The 15,853-nt window shown below is 32.9% G+C and overlaps 1 protein-coding gene across 1 annotated transcript; it reads right to left on the bottom strand.

The window, feature by feature from the left end:
- Positions 1-2,176: 2,176 nt before the first annotated feature.
- On the bottom strand, positions 2,177-15,533 carry LOC120584371 (olfactory receptor 10AG1-like). The gene is made up of 2 exons (XM_039840047.1): positions 15,381-15,533; positions 2,177-3,172 (listed from the first exon to the last, which is right to left on the bottom strand). Exons 1-2 carry the CDS (start codon positions 15,531-15,533, stop codon positions 2,177-2,179), a joined length of 1,149 nt encoding a protein of 382 aa, XP_039695981.1.
- Between the last annotated feature and the right edge of the window lie 320 nt (positions 15,534-15,853).

Below are 15,853 nucleotides of genomic sequence, written 5' to 3'. Positions count from 1 at the left end.
CAATCAGAGATTACTAGACAAACCCAAATTTAGAGACATTCTAGCAAATAACTAATCAGTACTCATCCAACGTGTCAAAATCATGAAAAACAAGGATGGACTGAGGAAACGACTTTGAAAGCTGAGACACACTAATGCATGTGATGTAGGATGCAGGAATAGAAAAAGGACATTAGGGGAAAAACTAGTGAAATCTGAATAAGATCTGGAGCTCAGTTATTATTATTGAAGCAATGACAATTTCCTGGTTTGGTAAGTGTCTTATGGTGATGTTAGTTTTTAAAATTAGGGGAATCTGAGTGAAGGAAATACGGAACTCTGTACTATTTTTACTAATTATTTTTAAGTCTAAAATTATTTTAAAATTAAAATTAAAATTAACAAGGGCTATCTAGGCAGTGGAATTATAGGCTATTTTTTAATATTTTACTCTTAAAAACAGTAAAACTAGTTTTTGACTAAATAAAAAAACCTTGGGGAAAAAAACCTTAAGAATTGGAGATCTTAAGAATTCAGGACAAAGATGAAAGATGAAGGCGAGGATGTCAGGATTTTCTTCTAATCCACATACTCCCAGATATTGTGCTATAAACAAGCACCCACTAAAGACATGCACATGCAACATATTATTAGAAATTATAGACTGCTATTCTTTTTGTTTTATAAAAATGCAGTTATGATTTAACATACATATACGTTCTTTCTCACACATCAGGAAATTTATAATGACTTAAATGAAGCAGATCTAATTGTCTTGAGAAGCCCTGTAGTGTTGTATGGTGTAGATGTTCTCCAATGTCTTAATACATTTCACCAAGAGTGCCTTTTTTTGCATCAAGTTATCCTTTGCTCTAGAAAAAAATAAGTTTAAAAAAAAGTTTTGAACAAATATATGTAAAACTTATTTTGGGGCAAATAATTTTATACTACATGAAGTTACGCTGACACAGTTCTTTTAAACTAAAAAAGGGAAGTATTTTGATTCTACATTCAAAAGATAAAAAATGCCATATTACTGCCCCCCAAAAAGATAAGAATTTATTTCCATGATTCAAATAAAAGGACTTTAATGAAAAGACTTTTTAAATGATGTATTGCCTTCTTTGGTCTACTGTAATCAATTACTAGAAATTGAGTGGCCTAAAACAATAAAAATTTATTCTCTTTCAGTTCTAGAAAGTATAGTCCAAAATCACTGTGCTGGCCAGGTCTCACTCCCTCCGAAGTGAATCATTCGTTGCTTCTTCCAGGTTTTGGTGGCTCTTGACGTTCCTTGATTCTTGTGTGCATCACTCCAATCTCTGCCTGCATCTTCACATGTTCTTCTCTGTGCCTCTGTAACTGTTTTCTAAACTACTTGTTCTTTTCTGTATTATAAGAGCACTTGTCATACTATTTAGTACCCACATTAACAATGAATGATCTCATTCCTTTAATATGTCTGCAAAGGCCGTTTTGCCTCTCAAATAAGACCACATCTGCAAGTCCTAGATTTACATATATTTAGAGGCCATCATCAACACAATACACATTGATATGGAGAGTTAAAGTGAAAATCCCAGAAACTTCTAAAAGGAAATTGATATTCCCAAAGCAAACTACAATGTGAAGGAATGAAGTTATCAAAGAACAGTGAGTTTAGGGATTATAGAGGAGGGGATTTGTGGTCTTAAAACATCATGGACAGTGACAAAATAAAAACAAGGAAAAATGTAAAAGAAATACTAAAATTACCCTGTTTTCACCATCTCAGCTGCTGATGGTTTTTGCATTGGCTAAGTCAAATCAGAATACAGAGGAGTTTAGAAAAGAAATCTGAAGGAATGGGAAGGTTAAAGAAAATATATTGCAGATCATGATTCTAATCCCTGGTTATATAACGCACTTGATTAACCATCACTGTATTGCTCAGGCAATTTCTTAACTCACTAGTTCATAGTGATAGGAACCAGGGATGTTCAAATTAGATTGTTACAATGGAGATAATCTGTGCTCTTATTACAAGGAATCCCTTCACCTAACCCTATAAAACTAAGATCCCTTAACATAATGTGAGATTACTATGATGACGTTAATGATCATTATTTAGAATCAGACATAAAACTAGATTGTTTCCTTTGGCAGCTACATGCCAAATGTACAAGTATGTCATTTTCAGTAATTTCAAGTCATTGCGTCATCGTAATAACTTACTTAGTTTTCTCAGTGCCATCATGATGTCTTTGTTCCTCAGAGTGTATATAATGGGATTCAGTGTGGGAATAAAAATGGTGTAGAAAAGAGAAATCACTTTTCCAGTCCCTTCAGAATGATCTGATTTTGGTTGCAGGTAAGTGATAGTAGCCGTTCCATAGAATAAGACTACAACGATCAGGTGAGAAGAACAGGTGGAGAAGGCTTTCCCCCTCCCGCTGGCTGATGATATTTTGACAATGTTGGCAATAATTTTGCCATAGGAAACAACTATTAATAGAAATGGAACCATGAGAACCAACACTGCAGCTATATAAACTGCGATCTCCTTAGGAAATGTGTCCCCACAAGCAAGCTTGAGAACTGGCGGGAGGTCACAGAAGAAATGATTAATTCTGTTAGAACCACAAAAGGGCAGAGAAAAAATCTGACATATATGTCCAATTCCTACTGGAACTCCAATGACCCAGGAGGCAATGGCCAGCTGGACACAGACCTTGTGGTTCATGACCAGCGGGTAGTGCAGGGGGTTACAAATAGCCACATAGCGGTCATAGGCCATTACTGTCAGGAGGAGACACTCTGAGGCTCCAAACATAAGGACAAAGCACATTTGTGTGGCACAAGCAACCAAAGAAATGTTTCCTTTCTGGGTCAAAAGATCCATGAGCATTCTTGGGACAGTGGCTGTTACATAACAGATTTCTAAAAAAGAAAAATTGTTAAGAAAGAAATACATGGGTGTCTGGAGGCCAGGGTCAATTCTTGTTATCAAAATTATGATGCTATTGCACATCAGGACAGTCAGGTAGATGACCAAAAATATCCCAAAAAGAATCCATTGGCCATTGGGAATATCAGAAAACCCCAAAAGAACAAATTCTGTTATTGTAGTCATATTTGATTTTTCTGCTTTTAATTGGTTCTCCGTCTGCAAATATGATAAATTCAGGATGATTAATTCATTAATGTTCTTGAACTACATATTCCTCTTCTGTTAAGTGCTTTGGATGCATGAATGTATTTCTATAATCTCTAAACTTATGTCCACCTTCACATTGGTATCTTTCTTGAAAGTGAATTTTGAAACCTCAGAAAGAAACTGATTTCCACTTGAGATCAGTTGAAGAAATAGAACTGAATATATGTTTTTATTCTTTGAGTTAATAATACCAGAGAAATGAGTAGTGTACATTCTTATTTAGAGCTTACCGTGCAGAAGTCATTTCTAATTATTTCACCCCCATAGAGTAGAAATATGGTACAGGCTTTTACTATTGTATTTGTCTGGATTCAACAGTTTCTTTCTGAATTGATTGATTTATTCAACCTCTTTCAATTTAAAGTATTTTCCTAAAACTTTTAAGTTTTATATAAAATGCTTTTTAAGACATTCCATTTATAGTTTAAAAAGAATCAATTTTCTTTGATTATCATTAAACTATAAATGGAATGTCTTAAAATCCTTTGTTACTGCGGAAATAAATATATGCGATATTACCATGCCACTCTGTGTACTTCTCTCCTCATTCACATTAATATGGACACCATTAATCTCAGCATACTGTATATGATATGGTATATGATAATTATCATTTAACTTTTAATTCAATCAATAAAAATATCCCACTCATCCCAATACTTTTTTACATTTACCTCCTTTCCTAGGTAAGATTCTAGTGTCATGTAGTTCCATTGAACTAAGTACAATTCCATTTCTCTTGTTCCCCTTGTAACTTTGCCTAAATTGTAACTTTGATTAAGTCCGATTATATTTTCTCTGAGTATGCAAATGATTGGAGCCTATGAATGAAACTTAAATACACACCCTCACAAACAATTTTGTTTCACTTCATATTAATTCCATTTAATATCAGGCAGTCAATACTGCTTGACTATTTCCACAACATTTTATTAATATTTGGTTTTTAACTTTCCAAAATATACAACAAAGATTATGTTTTGTATCTCATCACTTTGCTACACACGTCCTCACCTATTAGCACCAACACCTGATATTTTTTTCATTAAAACTTTGGTAAATAAACTCAGACAAATAGTCTTTTACATTTCCCTATTTTATTTAGTACAGGTTCTCGAAATTAATTTAAATGAATAATGGTGATTATAAATTGTTTACTATTGTCATTTGACCTAGATCTCTTTTTGTCAGTAATTTATAATGAAGAAAGTGAGGAACTATGTGAGTTATCATAGCAGTTAACCCTTTCTGGGTCAAAAGATCCATGAGCATTCTTGGGATGGTGACTGTTACATAACAATTTTCTAAAAAAGAAAAATTGTTGAGAAAGAAATACATGGGTGTCTGGAGGACAGGGTCAATGCATGTTATCACAATTATGATGCTATTGCACATCAGGATAGTCAGATAGATGACCAAAAATATTCCAAAAAGAATCCATTGGCTATTGGGAATATCAGAAAACCCCGTAAGGACAAATTCCGTTATTGTAGTCATATTTGATTTTTCTGTTTTTAATTGGTACTCCATCTGCAAACATGGTAAATTCAGGATGGTTAATTCATTAATATTCTTGAACTACATTTTCCTCTTCTGTTAACAGCACTGGATGCATGAATGTATTTCTATAATCTCTAAACTTATGTCCACCTTCACGATGCTATGTTTCATGAAAGTAAATTTTAAAACCTCAGAAAGAAACTGCTTTGCACTTGAGATCAATCAAAGAAATAGAACTGAATATATGTTTTTATTCTTTGAGGTAATAATACCAGAGAAATGAGTAGTGTACATTCTTAATTAGAGTTTACCGTTCAGAAGTAATTTCTAATTACTTCATAATTAGATATTATAAAGAGTGAGATAATGGTACAGGCTTTTGCTATTGCATTTGTCTGCATTCACCAGTTTCTTTCTGAATTGATTGATTTATTACACCTCTTTCAATTTAAAGTGTTTCCCTAAAGCTTTTGTTTAAGTTTTATGTAAAATGTGTTTTAAGTCATTTCATTTATAGTTTAATGAGAATCAATTTTCTTTGAGCAATCCTTTGTTACTGAGACAATAAATATATTCAATATTATCATGCCACTTTATGCACCTCTCTCTGCACTCAAGTTAAATATGGACACCATTAATCCCAGCATACTGCTCAATAACTTTTCTTATTAACACCCCACACTGTATATGATAAATGTCATTTAACTTTTAATTCAATCAATAAAAAGAACACACTCATCCCAATAATTTTTTTTATATTTACCTCCTTTCCTAGGTAAGATTCTGGTGTCACGTAGTTCCACTGAACTAAGTACAATTCCATTTCTCTTGTTGCCCCTTGTAACTTTGCCTAAGGTGTAACCTTGATTAAGTCTGATTATATTTTCTCTGAGTATGCAAATGTTTGGAGCCTATGAATGAAACTTAAACACACACCCTCACAAACAATTTTGTTTCACTTCATATTAATTCCATTTAATATCAGGCAGTCAATACTGCTTGACTATTTCCACAACATTTTATTAATATTTGGTTTTTAACTTTCCAAAATATACAACAAAGATTATGATTTTTATCTCATCACTCTGCTACGCACATCTTCACCTGTTACCACCAACACTTGATATTTTTTCATTAATACTTTGGTAAATAAACTCAGACAAATAGTCTTTTACATTTCCCTATTTTATTTAGTATAGGTTCTCAAAATTACTTTAAATAAGTAATAGTGACTATAAACTTGTTTACTATTGTCATTTGGCCTAGATCTCTTTTTTCAGTAATTTATAATGAAGAAAGTAAGGAACTATGTGAATTATCATAGCAGTTAACTTATTTTCCAAGAAGGAATCTTGGATTTCATGCTTTTCTGTTTTATTTTTTGTATCTCAATTCTGCAATTAAGAACTATCTCTAAATACAATAGTCTTACAAAACAATTACAGCTTACCTTTATAGATTTGTATGTGAGTGGATGTGTTTATTAAACTGTAAACTTGTTAAGTTCTTCTGTCGTGTTTGAGGAGCCACTGTAATTCTATGACATTCTTGCTGGCGTCAAACATTGGCTGCTCTTAAATAGGAAGCAGCCACGCTCACCTGGGGGAATCTTCTCTTGTGTGTCAATTAAATTTCTGAGCACAGCTTTTTTTAGCTATCACCAGGGTTTATTTTTTAAAATCATTTTCTTTGTAGGTGGCTTGCCCTATTCTTCACCCCTTCTTGGCATGAAGCATCCCTAAATTGGGGAGTCCCTTGGTGAAGAAACAACACTTAACTGTCAAGAAAAGTAGAAGGCATTCTACGAATTGTATTTCAGACTCGTAATAATTGGTGTGGATTTCCCTTCCTTACTTTTCTTCCTATAATTGATCCAAGTCTAGAACATCCACAATTTCAGTAAAATGTGTCACATGTTGTATCAAATGAACATGGCATAAATATTCAACACATTGGGTGGTGAGAGCCCTTTTCAGAAGCTGAACTCTGTCGATAGATTAACTTTTGTGGAAATTAAAGCATGTGGTGTCTATTGATGAAAAACAATCAGATGGATATAGTCATGTTATGACACCTACTCGGGCATCAGGGAAGGTTTATAGTTGATTCAAAATGTAAACTACTGCAAAAAAAAAACATTTTAAACAAGAATATTTAAGACAGAAAACACACAAACCGTTCGCTAAAGTCCTGATTCCTTTTCAGCTACTTTGAATCAGGTATGGAGGTAAAATTATCAGACATGATGAATCTACTGGTATCTATATTTGTTTTTCCCTGTTTCAATGTTGTTTGAGTATCTAATGTCTGATTCTAAACACATTTCCTTTTTTTCTTCTATTTTTAGTCTCTTACTCTTTACTACAGCATGTCTCTCATACATTGGCCCTCCGTGCTCTTTATTATGACTAATATGGTATTCGTAGGAGCTTCCATCATGAGAACGGTATATGTGATTTGTTTCCAGGAAGTGCATCACTTCCTTATAGACTGGGACAAAATGAATGTTCATCCCCTGTTTGGATATTTTCTTATTTAATTAAATATCACCACCACTGAAAAAAATATGTAAAACTAAAACAATTCCTCAGCTATATCAGTGGCTGCACAAAATCAAGAAGCATCTAACATTCATTTCACAGAACAATTTTAAATTTAAAAATAAGGAAACACTGGTTCCTCTCACCCCAGAATCCCACGGTTCCCTAGTTTGTATTTTGTGGTTTCCTAGTTTGTACTTTGTGGTCCCCTTTTAGATTTTTAGCATTCAGAGACCTGAGAATTACAGACACATGCAAAACAAGAAAGGAAGTGCGCTCTTAAGAGCCTCAGCACAGAAGAGATACATCACTTCTACCTGCACGCCTTTGTAGGAAGTAATCACATGTCTAACAAAGACGTTAGAGGGCTAGAGAATGTTGTTCACTGTGTGTCAAAGACACAGAAACATATTTGGAGAACATCAAGCCAGACTCTGCCACTGTCCTCAGTTTTGGTCACTAACAGTGTGCTACAGCATGCCGTAACATACTTACATTTATATTTAAGTTTTAACAAGATATTTACATAACAGAACAATTATGTATGGTACATGGTTATGTGTTATATTTGGCTTTTTAGACAATTGTTTTTAATGCAATGTCATAATTTTTATTTTTAAATTATCAATGTTACTGAAGCATAATTTACAAAAAATAGAGTACAAACATTCAACTAGATTTAATGAGATGTCAAATGCAATAAGATTTAAGAAATATATACATTCATGAAAGCATCTCTACAATGTTGATACAGAACATTCACAATATCTGAACATTTTCTCATGTAGATTCCTAATTCGTCCTTTCTCTACCCAAACACCAGGGAATACAGATCAGATTTCTGTAACTCTAGATCATTTATAATCCATTGGAATGTGTTCCTTTATCCTGATGTCTTTGCTCACAGTAAGGATTTTACCTATGTTCTACCTATGTTTAAGTCATTTATTGTCAGTGCTGACTTGAACAAGCTTTATTTTGTTCATTTATTTATGTTGTATGGAATTTGGGTTGTTTCTCGATTTTTGGGTACCTTAATCTCAAAGAATGTAAATTGGAAATTATCTAGAGTTCTTGCATCATCTAGATTGTTTATTTGTTAAGGTTCTTAGTTTGTACCATGAGTAGAAAATTTTTATTTAAGGTACAGATATTTACATAAGAAAAAAACTAATAATGTTTCTCTAGTTATATAATTATATAAGATGCTGCACTATATACTTCAGAATGCACAGAAAACTTTGGACCCTCCAGACTGCTTACTATGTCTACCAAACTTCTGTTTATCTTTTAGACTAAACTGGTATATCCCTAAAGATGACCTATTATTTTTGCATGCAAAGTTAAAACTTTCTAATGTAATACTCTCATATCCTCCCAATGTAATTTCTATTTTGACCTTTATTATATTATGTTGTATTATTTCTTCCATAACTTGACAACTTTTCCTTCAGAAACTCCTTGATTTCCTGGTATTTGTCTTCTTTACTTTCTGGTGAACATCCATCTCCAAGAATAGATCCCTCTACATAGAACACTTGGCCTTTTTTAGAGATTCAATAATTTACACCCATATCATTTAATCTTCCATAATCACTAATTATGTATGTTGTGTTCTCTTACACTGTTAGCAGGGAGTGAAATGTCTAGAAAGGAGTATGAATAAGAACACAATATACTTTAGTGTGAACAAGAGCGAAAGCAGGGAGACCAGATAGGAAGTTATTGCAATGACCTGAGTGGGAGATGAACGTGGCTGTGATCAGGGTTGCAGTCATGTATATATTGTAAGAATTGGTCACAGAATTTACATAAACTTTATGCTCAAACATTCTCTTCTGTTTTGATTCTCACTTTAATTGTACATAAAGTCAAGGAGTTTCTGAATTTTATCATACATAAAATATGACATATTTGTGTGGGGGGAGTTGGGTTCACATCAAATATATTATGTTCATCTGAACAGATCTATAGTGAAGAGCTACTTCATATGAGTCTCATATGAAGATACAAGCCTTATCTTCAGGGGTGAAAATGTAATATGTATACATTTTTAAATAGAAAAATCAAAAATAAGAAATAAGTTAATAGTATTTTGTATTTTTGTTAACAATGAAAAAAGTCACTTGCAATGGCCCATTTAAAAAATAAAACTTGTTTCTTATCTCTCTGCTTCTGACCTTTGCTGGCACCATTCTGTGAGCCCATGCTATCTGTCAATATTCGGCACAACTACTGGAAGACAAGCTAAGTCATTACAATTGATTGTAAATATATCTTTATCATTTGCTCTTTAAATGTGTCATTTGTTCTTATTCATGAACTCTTACCAAATCTAGCACTTCAGATTATAATGACACAGTCTTCTAATGTAACCCATGATCTGGACATGATGATTTTATGATTTGTAAAATAAAACCTCGCCCTTCCTTAACATGTTTTATGCTGCTTATTCTGTTTTTCAGCTAAATAAACCATCTATTTGCACATTCTCCAAGTCTGCACCTTTTTTTTATTTTTACTTTTCCCTTACCAGTGTATTAATGAATCTGACACACTCTCAACACATAATTATTTAGTAAATTTTATTTTATTAATTTTATTTGTTTTACAACACATGGTAAGTATAATCGTACAATTTGGGGAGGTTGAGGTTTGGAGGCCGAGTCAGAAAGTCAGAGTTTTTGACATAAATCTTCATCTGATTGATGTCCTGTTGGCAAAAATTCAAAATTTCTTGGCCAATATTCACCACTTCTTTCTTTAGAAAAAATCTGGAAGCAATAAGTTCTTTTAAATGACTGAAATATTGCAAGATCTCTTCTCAGACTCAGTAGTGATGTCTAGATGTATTCAACAATTTCATGATTAAAAACAAAATGATAAGAGAATCTCAGAAACAATATATTCCAGTTTCTCAGCCAAAGCAGTAAATTATATGTAAGTTTAGCAACAAGTGTCCACATTTCTGCTTTCTGATGAAACGTACTATTTGACACTCATTTCATTTATTTTTGATACAGCTATTTGTTTTAATATTGTTTCTATAAAGCTCCACATTTTCTTTTTTAACAGTTCAATATCGATTTACTTAAGTCAGTGAGCACATTGCTTGTAAATATGTTGCATAATTTTGTTCTCCAAAGTGGGTAACATTTGTCAGGAAATTGAACCGAAATACTATTCTGATCAGTTTCAAGCTATATGTTTTCCCTAAAGCTCTTTGTACATCCCTCTTCCACAGATTATATATTCTCACATCAATTCAACTACTTTGTAATTAATTTTTCCCTATACACTCCTGCCACTTGGGCATTACCTCCTTGACATAATAATGTTTATCTCTGACCATTGAAATGTGTTATGAATTAACACACTCTCTTTGATTCTATTTGACCAGTGTGGAGATGAATGGGATTACTACTTCGTTTTATCTTTGCAGTAGCCTTTAAAATTATTGCTTACAATATGTAGGTCTTCCCATTTTTTATAGACCCTTGAAAATTACATTGCCTGTTATTTTACACTTAAACTAAATCCAAAATTACTTTGATATAGTAATATCACACTGTACACATTGTTTCTGCCTAAATGGAGGACTCCATCTATTCGTGATTTTTTGATTATTTTTGGATTTCTGTGATTCTTAAATATTGATTCTTTAACTTATTCCATCTTGTTGGCTTATTTTTATAATGCTGTGACATTCACAGGTTTTGTGAGCTATTCTCTATTTGGCCTCATCTAGTAACGGATGAAAATATTGACTAAAACATACTTAAAATGCGTACGTCAATTTCATTAATTTTAATATATAAATTACATAAAAAACATTGAATAAAGCAAAACTTTGATTAATATGTGTATATTTGGGGAATGTAGTAATATTAAATATTCAAGTAAAATAAAAGACCAGAAATTTTAGGAAAACAGAAAGCAAACTCCCTGCGTACATATATAATGGTTTTCCCATATCTCCATGAACGAATGAGGGATATATTCTTATGTTTCCTCTATAGAAGATCTTTGGTTTATAAACTTCTCCCAAATCCTCATTCTTAACCTCAAGTAAATGATGTGGGATTTCCCTTCACCTTCCTCAACACAACAACTAATTGAAGTCCCCACAACTTCTTTGACTTTTTCTGTCTTAGAGAAATATCTTATGGGATCATTTTCCTAATGAGGATATAATGTTCAAAGTACAAACATTACTGTCCTGCTACCAATAATTCCTGTAGTGATAATGCAAGAAAAACAGATACCAGCATAGGCTACTATAGCAGTAGCACATTTAAAAATGCTCAGGCAGGCTGCCAATCCACCTGGGGAAATTGTCTTGATGAGAACTGTTGTTTTTGGTATTTCCTTTGTAATATGTTCCGTTCGTATTATAGAAAACTAAATAATTTGAGGGCTGAAATGTTGAAGTGATTAGAATTATTTTCAACACAGAGAAAGACTGAGAAATATATTTTTGGTAGAGATGTGTTAATTTGAGACTCCTGTATTCTGTCGTGTCTTTGCTACAGGTAGGTAATTCTTCAATGCCATAAATGATTTGGTTTTGCTAATCCAAAGGACTTATTTTATCCGTTAATTTAATAAGGTCTCTGAAAGCTTTTATACATCTGTACAACTTTTGTACTACTTCTTTATTTTGATATATTTTCTGATTATCTTACAAAGTAATGCAGATATTGACTTTCACAAAAAGAGGCATAGGAGATAAACTCTAGTGTTCCAATAAGTACAGTCTTTTGACTGCATATAAAGTGGGTACTCATCTAATAGACATTACAGTTTATGAAATGTAGAATAAGTTCTATATTTTCACAGGTCACTGACTCAGATCTTACCAAAAAGAATCACAATGTAAAAGAAGTTTAAAAGCATAATTATGAGCTAAATATCTTTGTTAATCATTGAGTTACCTGATATGAATACTCATTTTTCTATTAAAATTTCTACAAATCTTAATTTTCTGAGATAAAATTACTGCATACTCTATAATTTAAAAGTGTTTTAAAAACTACAACATCAACGGTAGAATGAAGCCCTTAATTAAAATAGAACCTATTGCATTCACAGGACATATTAATAACAGAATTTCTCATTTTTAGTTACTTGTTTATATATTTTTTTCTTTTTAAATTACCCAATAAAATTTTTAGAGCAGAAACTTTTACAATTATTGACAGATTAGTAGAATAGTCCTTGTCATATGGTGGGCATTGAATAAATATTTTTAGGTAAATGAATGAAAAAGACAATTTTATTTTTAAAATGTAAATTTGTCTTTAAATACATCATTTTTAGCAGTGATGAGATTCATGATTCTTCACATTGTAGATTATAAACATTTTTCTGTATATCATTTTTCTGAGGATTAAGTTCAAGATGCTACTATTTTACTCTGTTTATTCAAATTAATAAGGTAAATGCATGTAATAAATTGTAAATTAAGCCTGTAGTATAGTTTCTTTATTTCATCATTTCTTTTACTAAAAGAAGGAAAAATATGTTGATGAATTAAGTAATTTAAAGGTCTATTGATTTCTCTTGAGAGTCAATAAGAAATAACATAATTAGGATATATTCTGATGCTGAACCTTGTATTATCCCTAATGCAAAAGCTAGGAATTTACCGTTATCAAGGGATTCATTACACTAGAGTAAAAAGTGTTGGGAAGGAGTCCTCTCCTCTTTATCACAAATTCATCAGTTGTCTTCAGGATAATCTTTGCTTATGGTACTTTTCCCTTCATTAATACTTGCTCTGTATTTTCTTTGCACTGAACCTGAAAATTACACCAGAGGTTTTCATTAATGAGTCTCATTGGGCATTCCCTTTGAAAGGTTAGTTTGTATCAAAAGGTGATAGCATAAGCATTGCAAATTTATAGATTAACAAGGTGACATGCACATGCTTTCAAAACAGTGGACAGTCAATTTCATGTTATGTCTTCTTTAGCAATTTAATGGTTAATTTTATGATTGATTTGCTTGAATTCTTGTTCCAAAAATTTATCATTGCAAAATTTTTTTCTACCTTCCTCTATGTTAATGATGGTGGGTATAAACAAGATATATTGCATTTGGAGGCTCAAACGTAATTTTTTTTTAACACCTACAGCATCTGGTCTTCCTGGGTGGTCTCCCATCCAAGTACTAACCAGGCCCCACCCAGCTTAGCTTCTGAGATAGATGAGATCCAGCAAGTTTAGGGTGGCATGCTGTAAACTAAAACATCATTTCAATTAGTATTTAAGTTTAAATTCACATCTCTTGGTCAAAGGTAATACAAAGAAGGGTAGTGATATTCGCTTTATGATTATGTAAAAGACAATGATGTCTAATGTAGCCAATTGCTGGTAAAAATCCATAGAAGGGAGCAGGTACCAAAAGAAAGAAAAATAAAAACAAAATGAAATTAAAAATGTATGTATATAAGGAATAGACACATGTAAAGGTATGAAATGACAAATTATGAGAATTAGTAACATAGCTTGTCTGAATTGCTAAATATAAAATCAAAATTTAATCCAAAATTTAGTTGCATTGCAACATCAATCATGCAGACAGCACTTAACGCCCCAGCAGTGTGATCTGATAACTTGTGTGAAGTGTCGTCAACTGGAAATGCCTATCGCAGATTTGGTGTGGAGGGTTTTATTGGGAGTTAGTACACAGACATGGAGACACAACAGAACTGTCCATAGTTATTTTGTCTCCAAATCCCAGAGTTCAAACGAACAACCTTGCCCAAAGTCCCATGTATACAAAAACAGGCATTCACCATGAATCACATCATTAGCATAACATGTTTGGTCTGGCCCCCAGGATACAATGATGCCCTTATCAGGCAGGGTATGCCAAGGTTTCAGAGGTTTTCTCTCATGTGCCAGTCGAGGTTTAATCCTGAACATTGGAAAATGTAGAATTTGGGCAGCCATGGCCAATTGAGTTAACCCTTTCCTGCACACTACCACATATGAAAATATTTAATGCAGGACTCCATCTATTAATACCATTATATTTTTAGTTATTTATCTGGATCTATGTGTCTCTTAAATATTGATTCTTTCCCTCCTTCCATCTTGTGGGTTTATTTTTTTAACTGAGTGGCAGTCACTGGTTTTGTGGTTATTCTCTGTTTGGTCCCACTGATGAAAGTATTAACTAAAACACAACCTAAAAGCATATATTTCAAACTTCCTTCAAAATTTTAATAAATAAATCACTCAAAGCCACTGAAAAAAAGCAACACATTGATTGATATCTGTATATTTAGGGAGTGTGGAAACATTAAACATCCAAGTGAAACAAAAGACAAAACAATGGAAGACAAAAAGCAATAGAGAGTATAGCAAAAGAAAAGGAAGTTCGCTTGTAAGCGAGCGTTTAATAAATATTGTCATGTCTAAAGAAAGAAAAGAATGATAAAACCCTAGTCAATATAAACATTAGAGGTCCCTTCGCTTTTACAATTTAAATTTCCTTTGACTTAAAGAATGCAAAAAAGAAATATTTGGAACATTTTCGCACAAATGCACTGAACAATCAGCAAGAAAACATAATAATTAAAATATATTTATAAAAAATGATGAGTTTACAAAATAAAAAAAAATTTATATAAGAAGCCTATATTCATTAAAAATTAGCAAAATCATTAGTTATAATAGCTCCCAAATTTGAAAACATTTATGGACCTTGTACATGATAATAATTAAATGTAACAGAGTTCAGCTGTTACATTATGAAGTGTTCAAATTATGAAGTGTCTAAAACCCCAAATCTCAGAAGAACTGGATTCATATCCCAAAACATTTTCTATTTCTGTTTTACCACAAATTAAAGCATTTAGTGGAAGAAATATAGTATTAGTGTTTACTAGTAAAAGATCTTGTTTTCATCTATGGTTTCATTAAATGCTCAGGACAGGAAAAGTAGAAAGCATGCAGCCAACAGTTGCCAGCTGGTGCATAAGAAGCCGGCAGGCTACGCAGGGAAAGAGCGAGCACCTCTGAGAACAGCCTGGCCGTTCTACCACAGGCCTCTAGGGCCAGGTACCCACTGTGAACCTGTGGGCTGAGAGCATGGCCCACAGATGCTCAGACATCACCGATACTTTCACGAACATCCATCGGGCCTAAGTCACCTACGCAGAGTATTGTGGGTATGGAAAGGTCCCGCAGATGACCTGTTTGTGATAGGTCATAATGACCGCTATGCCGCATCCCAGATGACGTGTACGTTACTTCTTCAATCAGGTGCGACCTCAGCAACAAGATCAAGGGAAGCATTGTGAGGGACATTCCTCAACAAATGACAAGTATGGCTGTTTCTTTAGCAAGCCTGACCCCACTCAGCCTCCTCCACAGTTCTGCTAAAAGTCCCCGTCTACCTCCATGTTCATTACGCTTAAATTTCCTTTTCTTTTTTTTTTCTTTTGTAACTGAGGTATAATTGACATATAACATTATATAAATTTCAGGTGTAAAAGATAATGATTCAGTATTTGTATATATTGTGACATGATCACCACGGTAAGTCTAACTATCCTCCATCCCTATCCATACTAATAATTTTTTCCTCTCATGTTGAGTTTTACAATCTTCTCTTTTATAAACTTTGA

The sequence above is a fragment of the Pteropus medius genome, unplaced genomic scaffold (genome assembly GCF_902729225.1).
Source record: "Pteropus medius unplaced genomic scaffold, Ma_sr-lr_union100, whole genome shotgun sequence".
In the NCBI taxonomy this organism is placed as follows: domain Eukaryota; kingdom Metazoa; phylum Chordata; class Mammalia; order Chiroptera; family Pteropodidae; genus Pteropus; species Pteropus medius.
This window is presented reverse-complemented; position numbering and strand designations above follow the sequence as displayed.

Excerpts from the sequence above, each read along its gene's own strand:
- LOC120584371 (XM_039840047.1), bottom strand. The coding sequence starts at position 15,533 with ATGTCCCTCACAATGCTTCCCTTGATCTTGTTGCTGAGGTCGCACCTG. Across the intron at positions 3,173-15,380 it reads CCATACCCACAATACTCTGC|TTCAAGAACATTAATGAATT; the intron begins GTAGGTGACTTA and ends AGGAATATGTAG.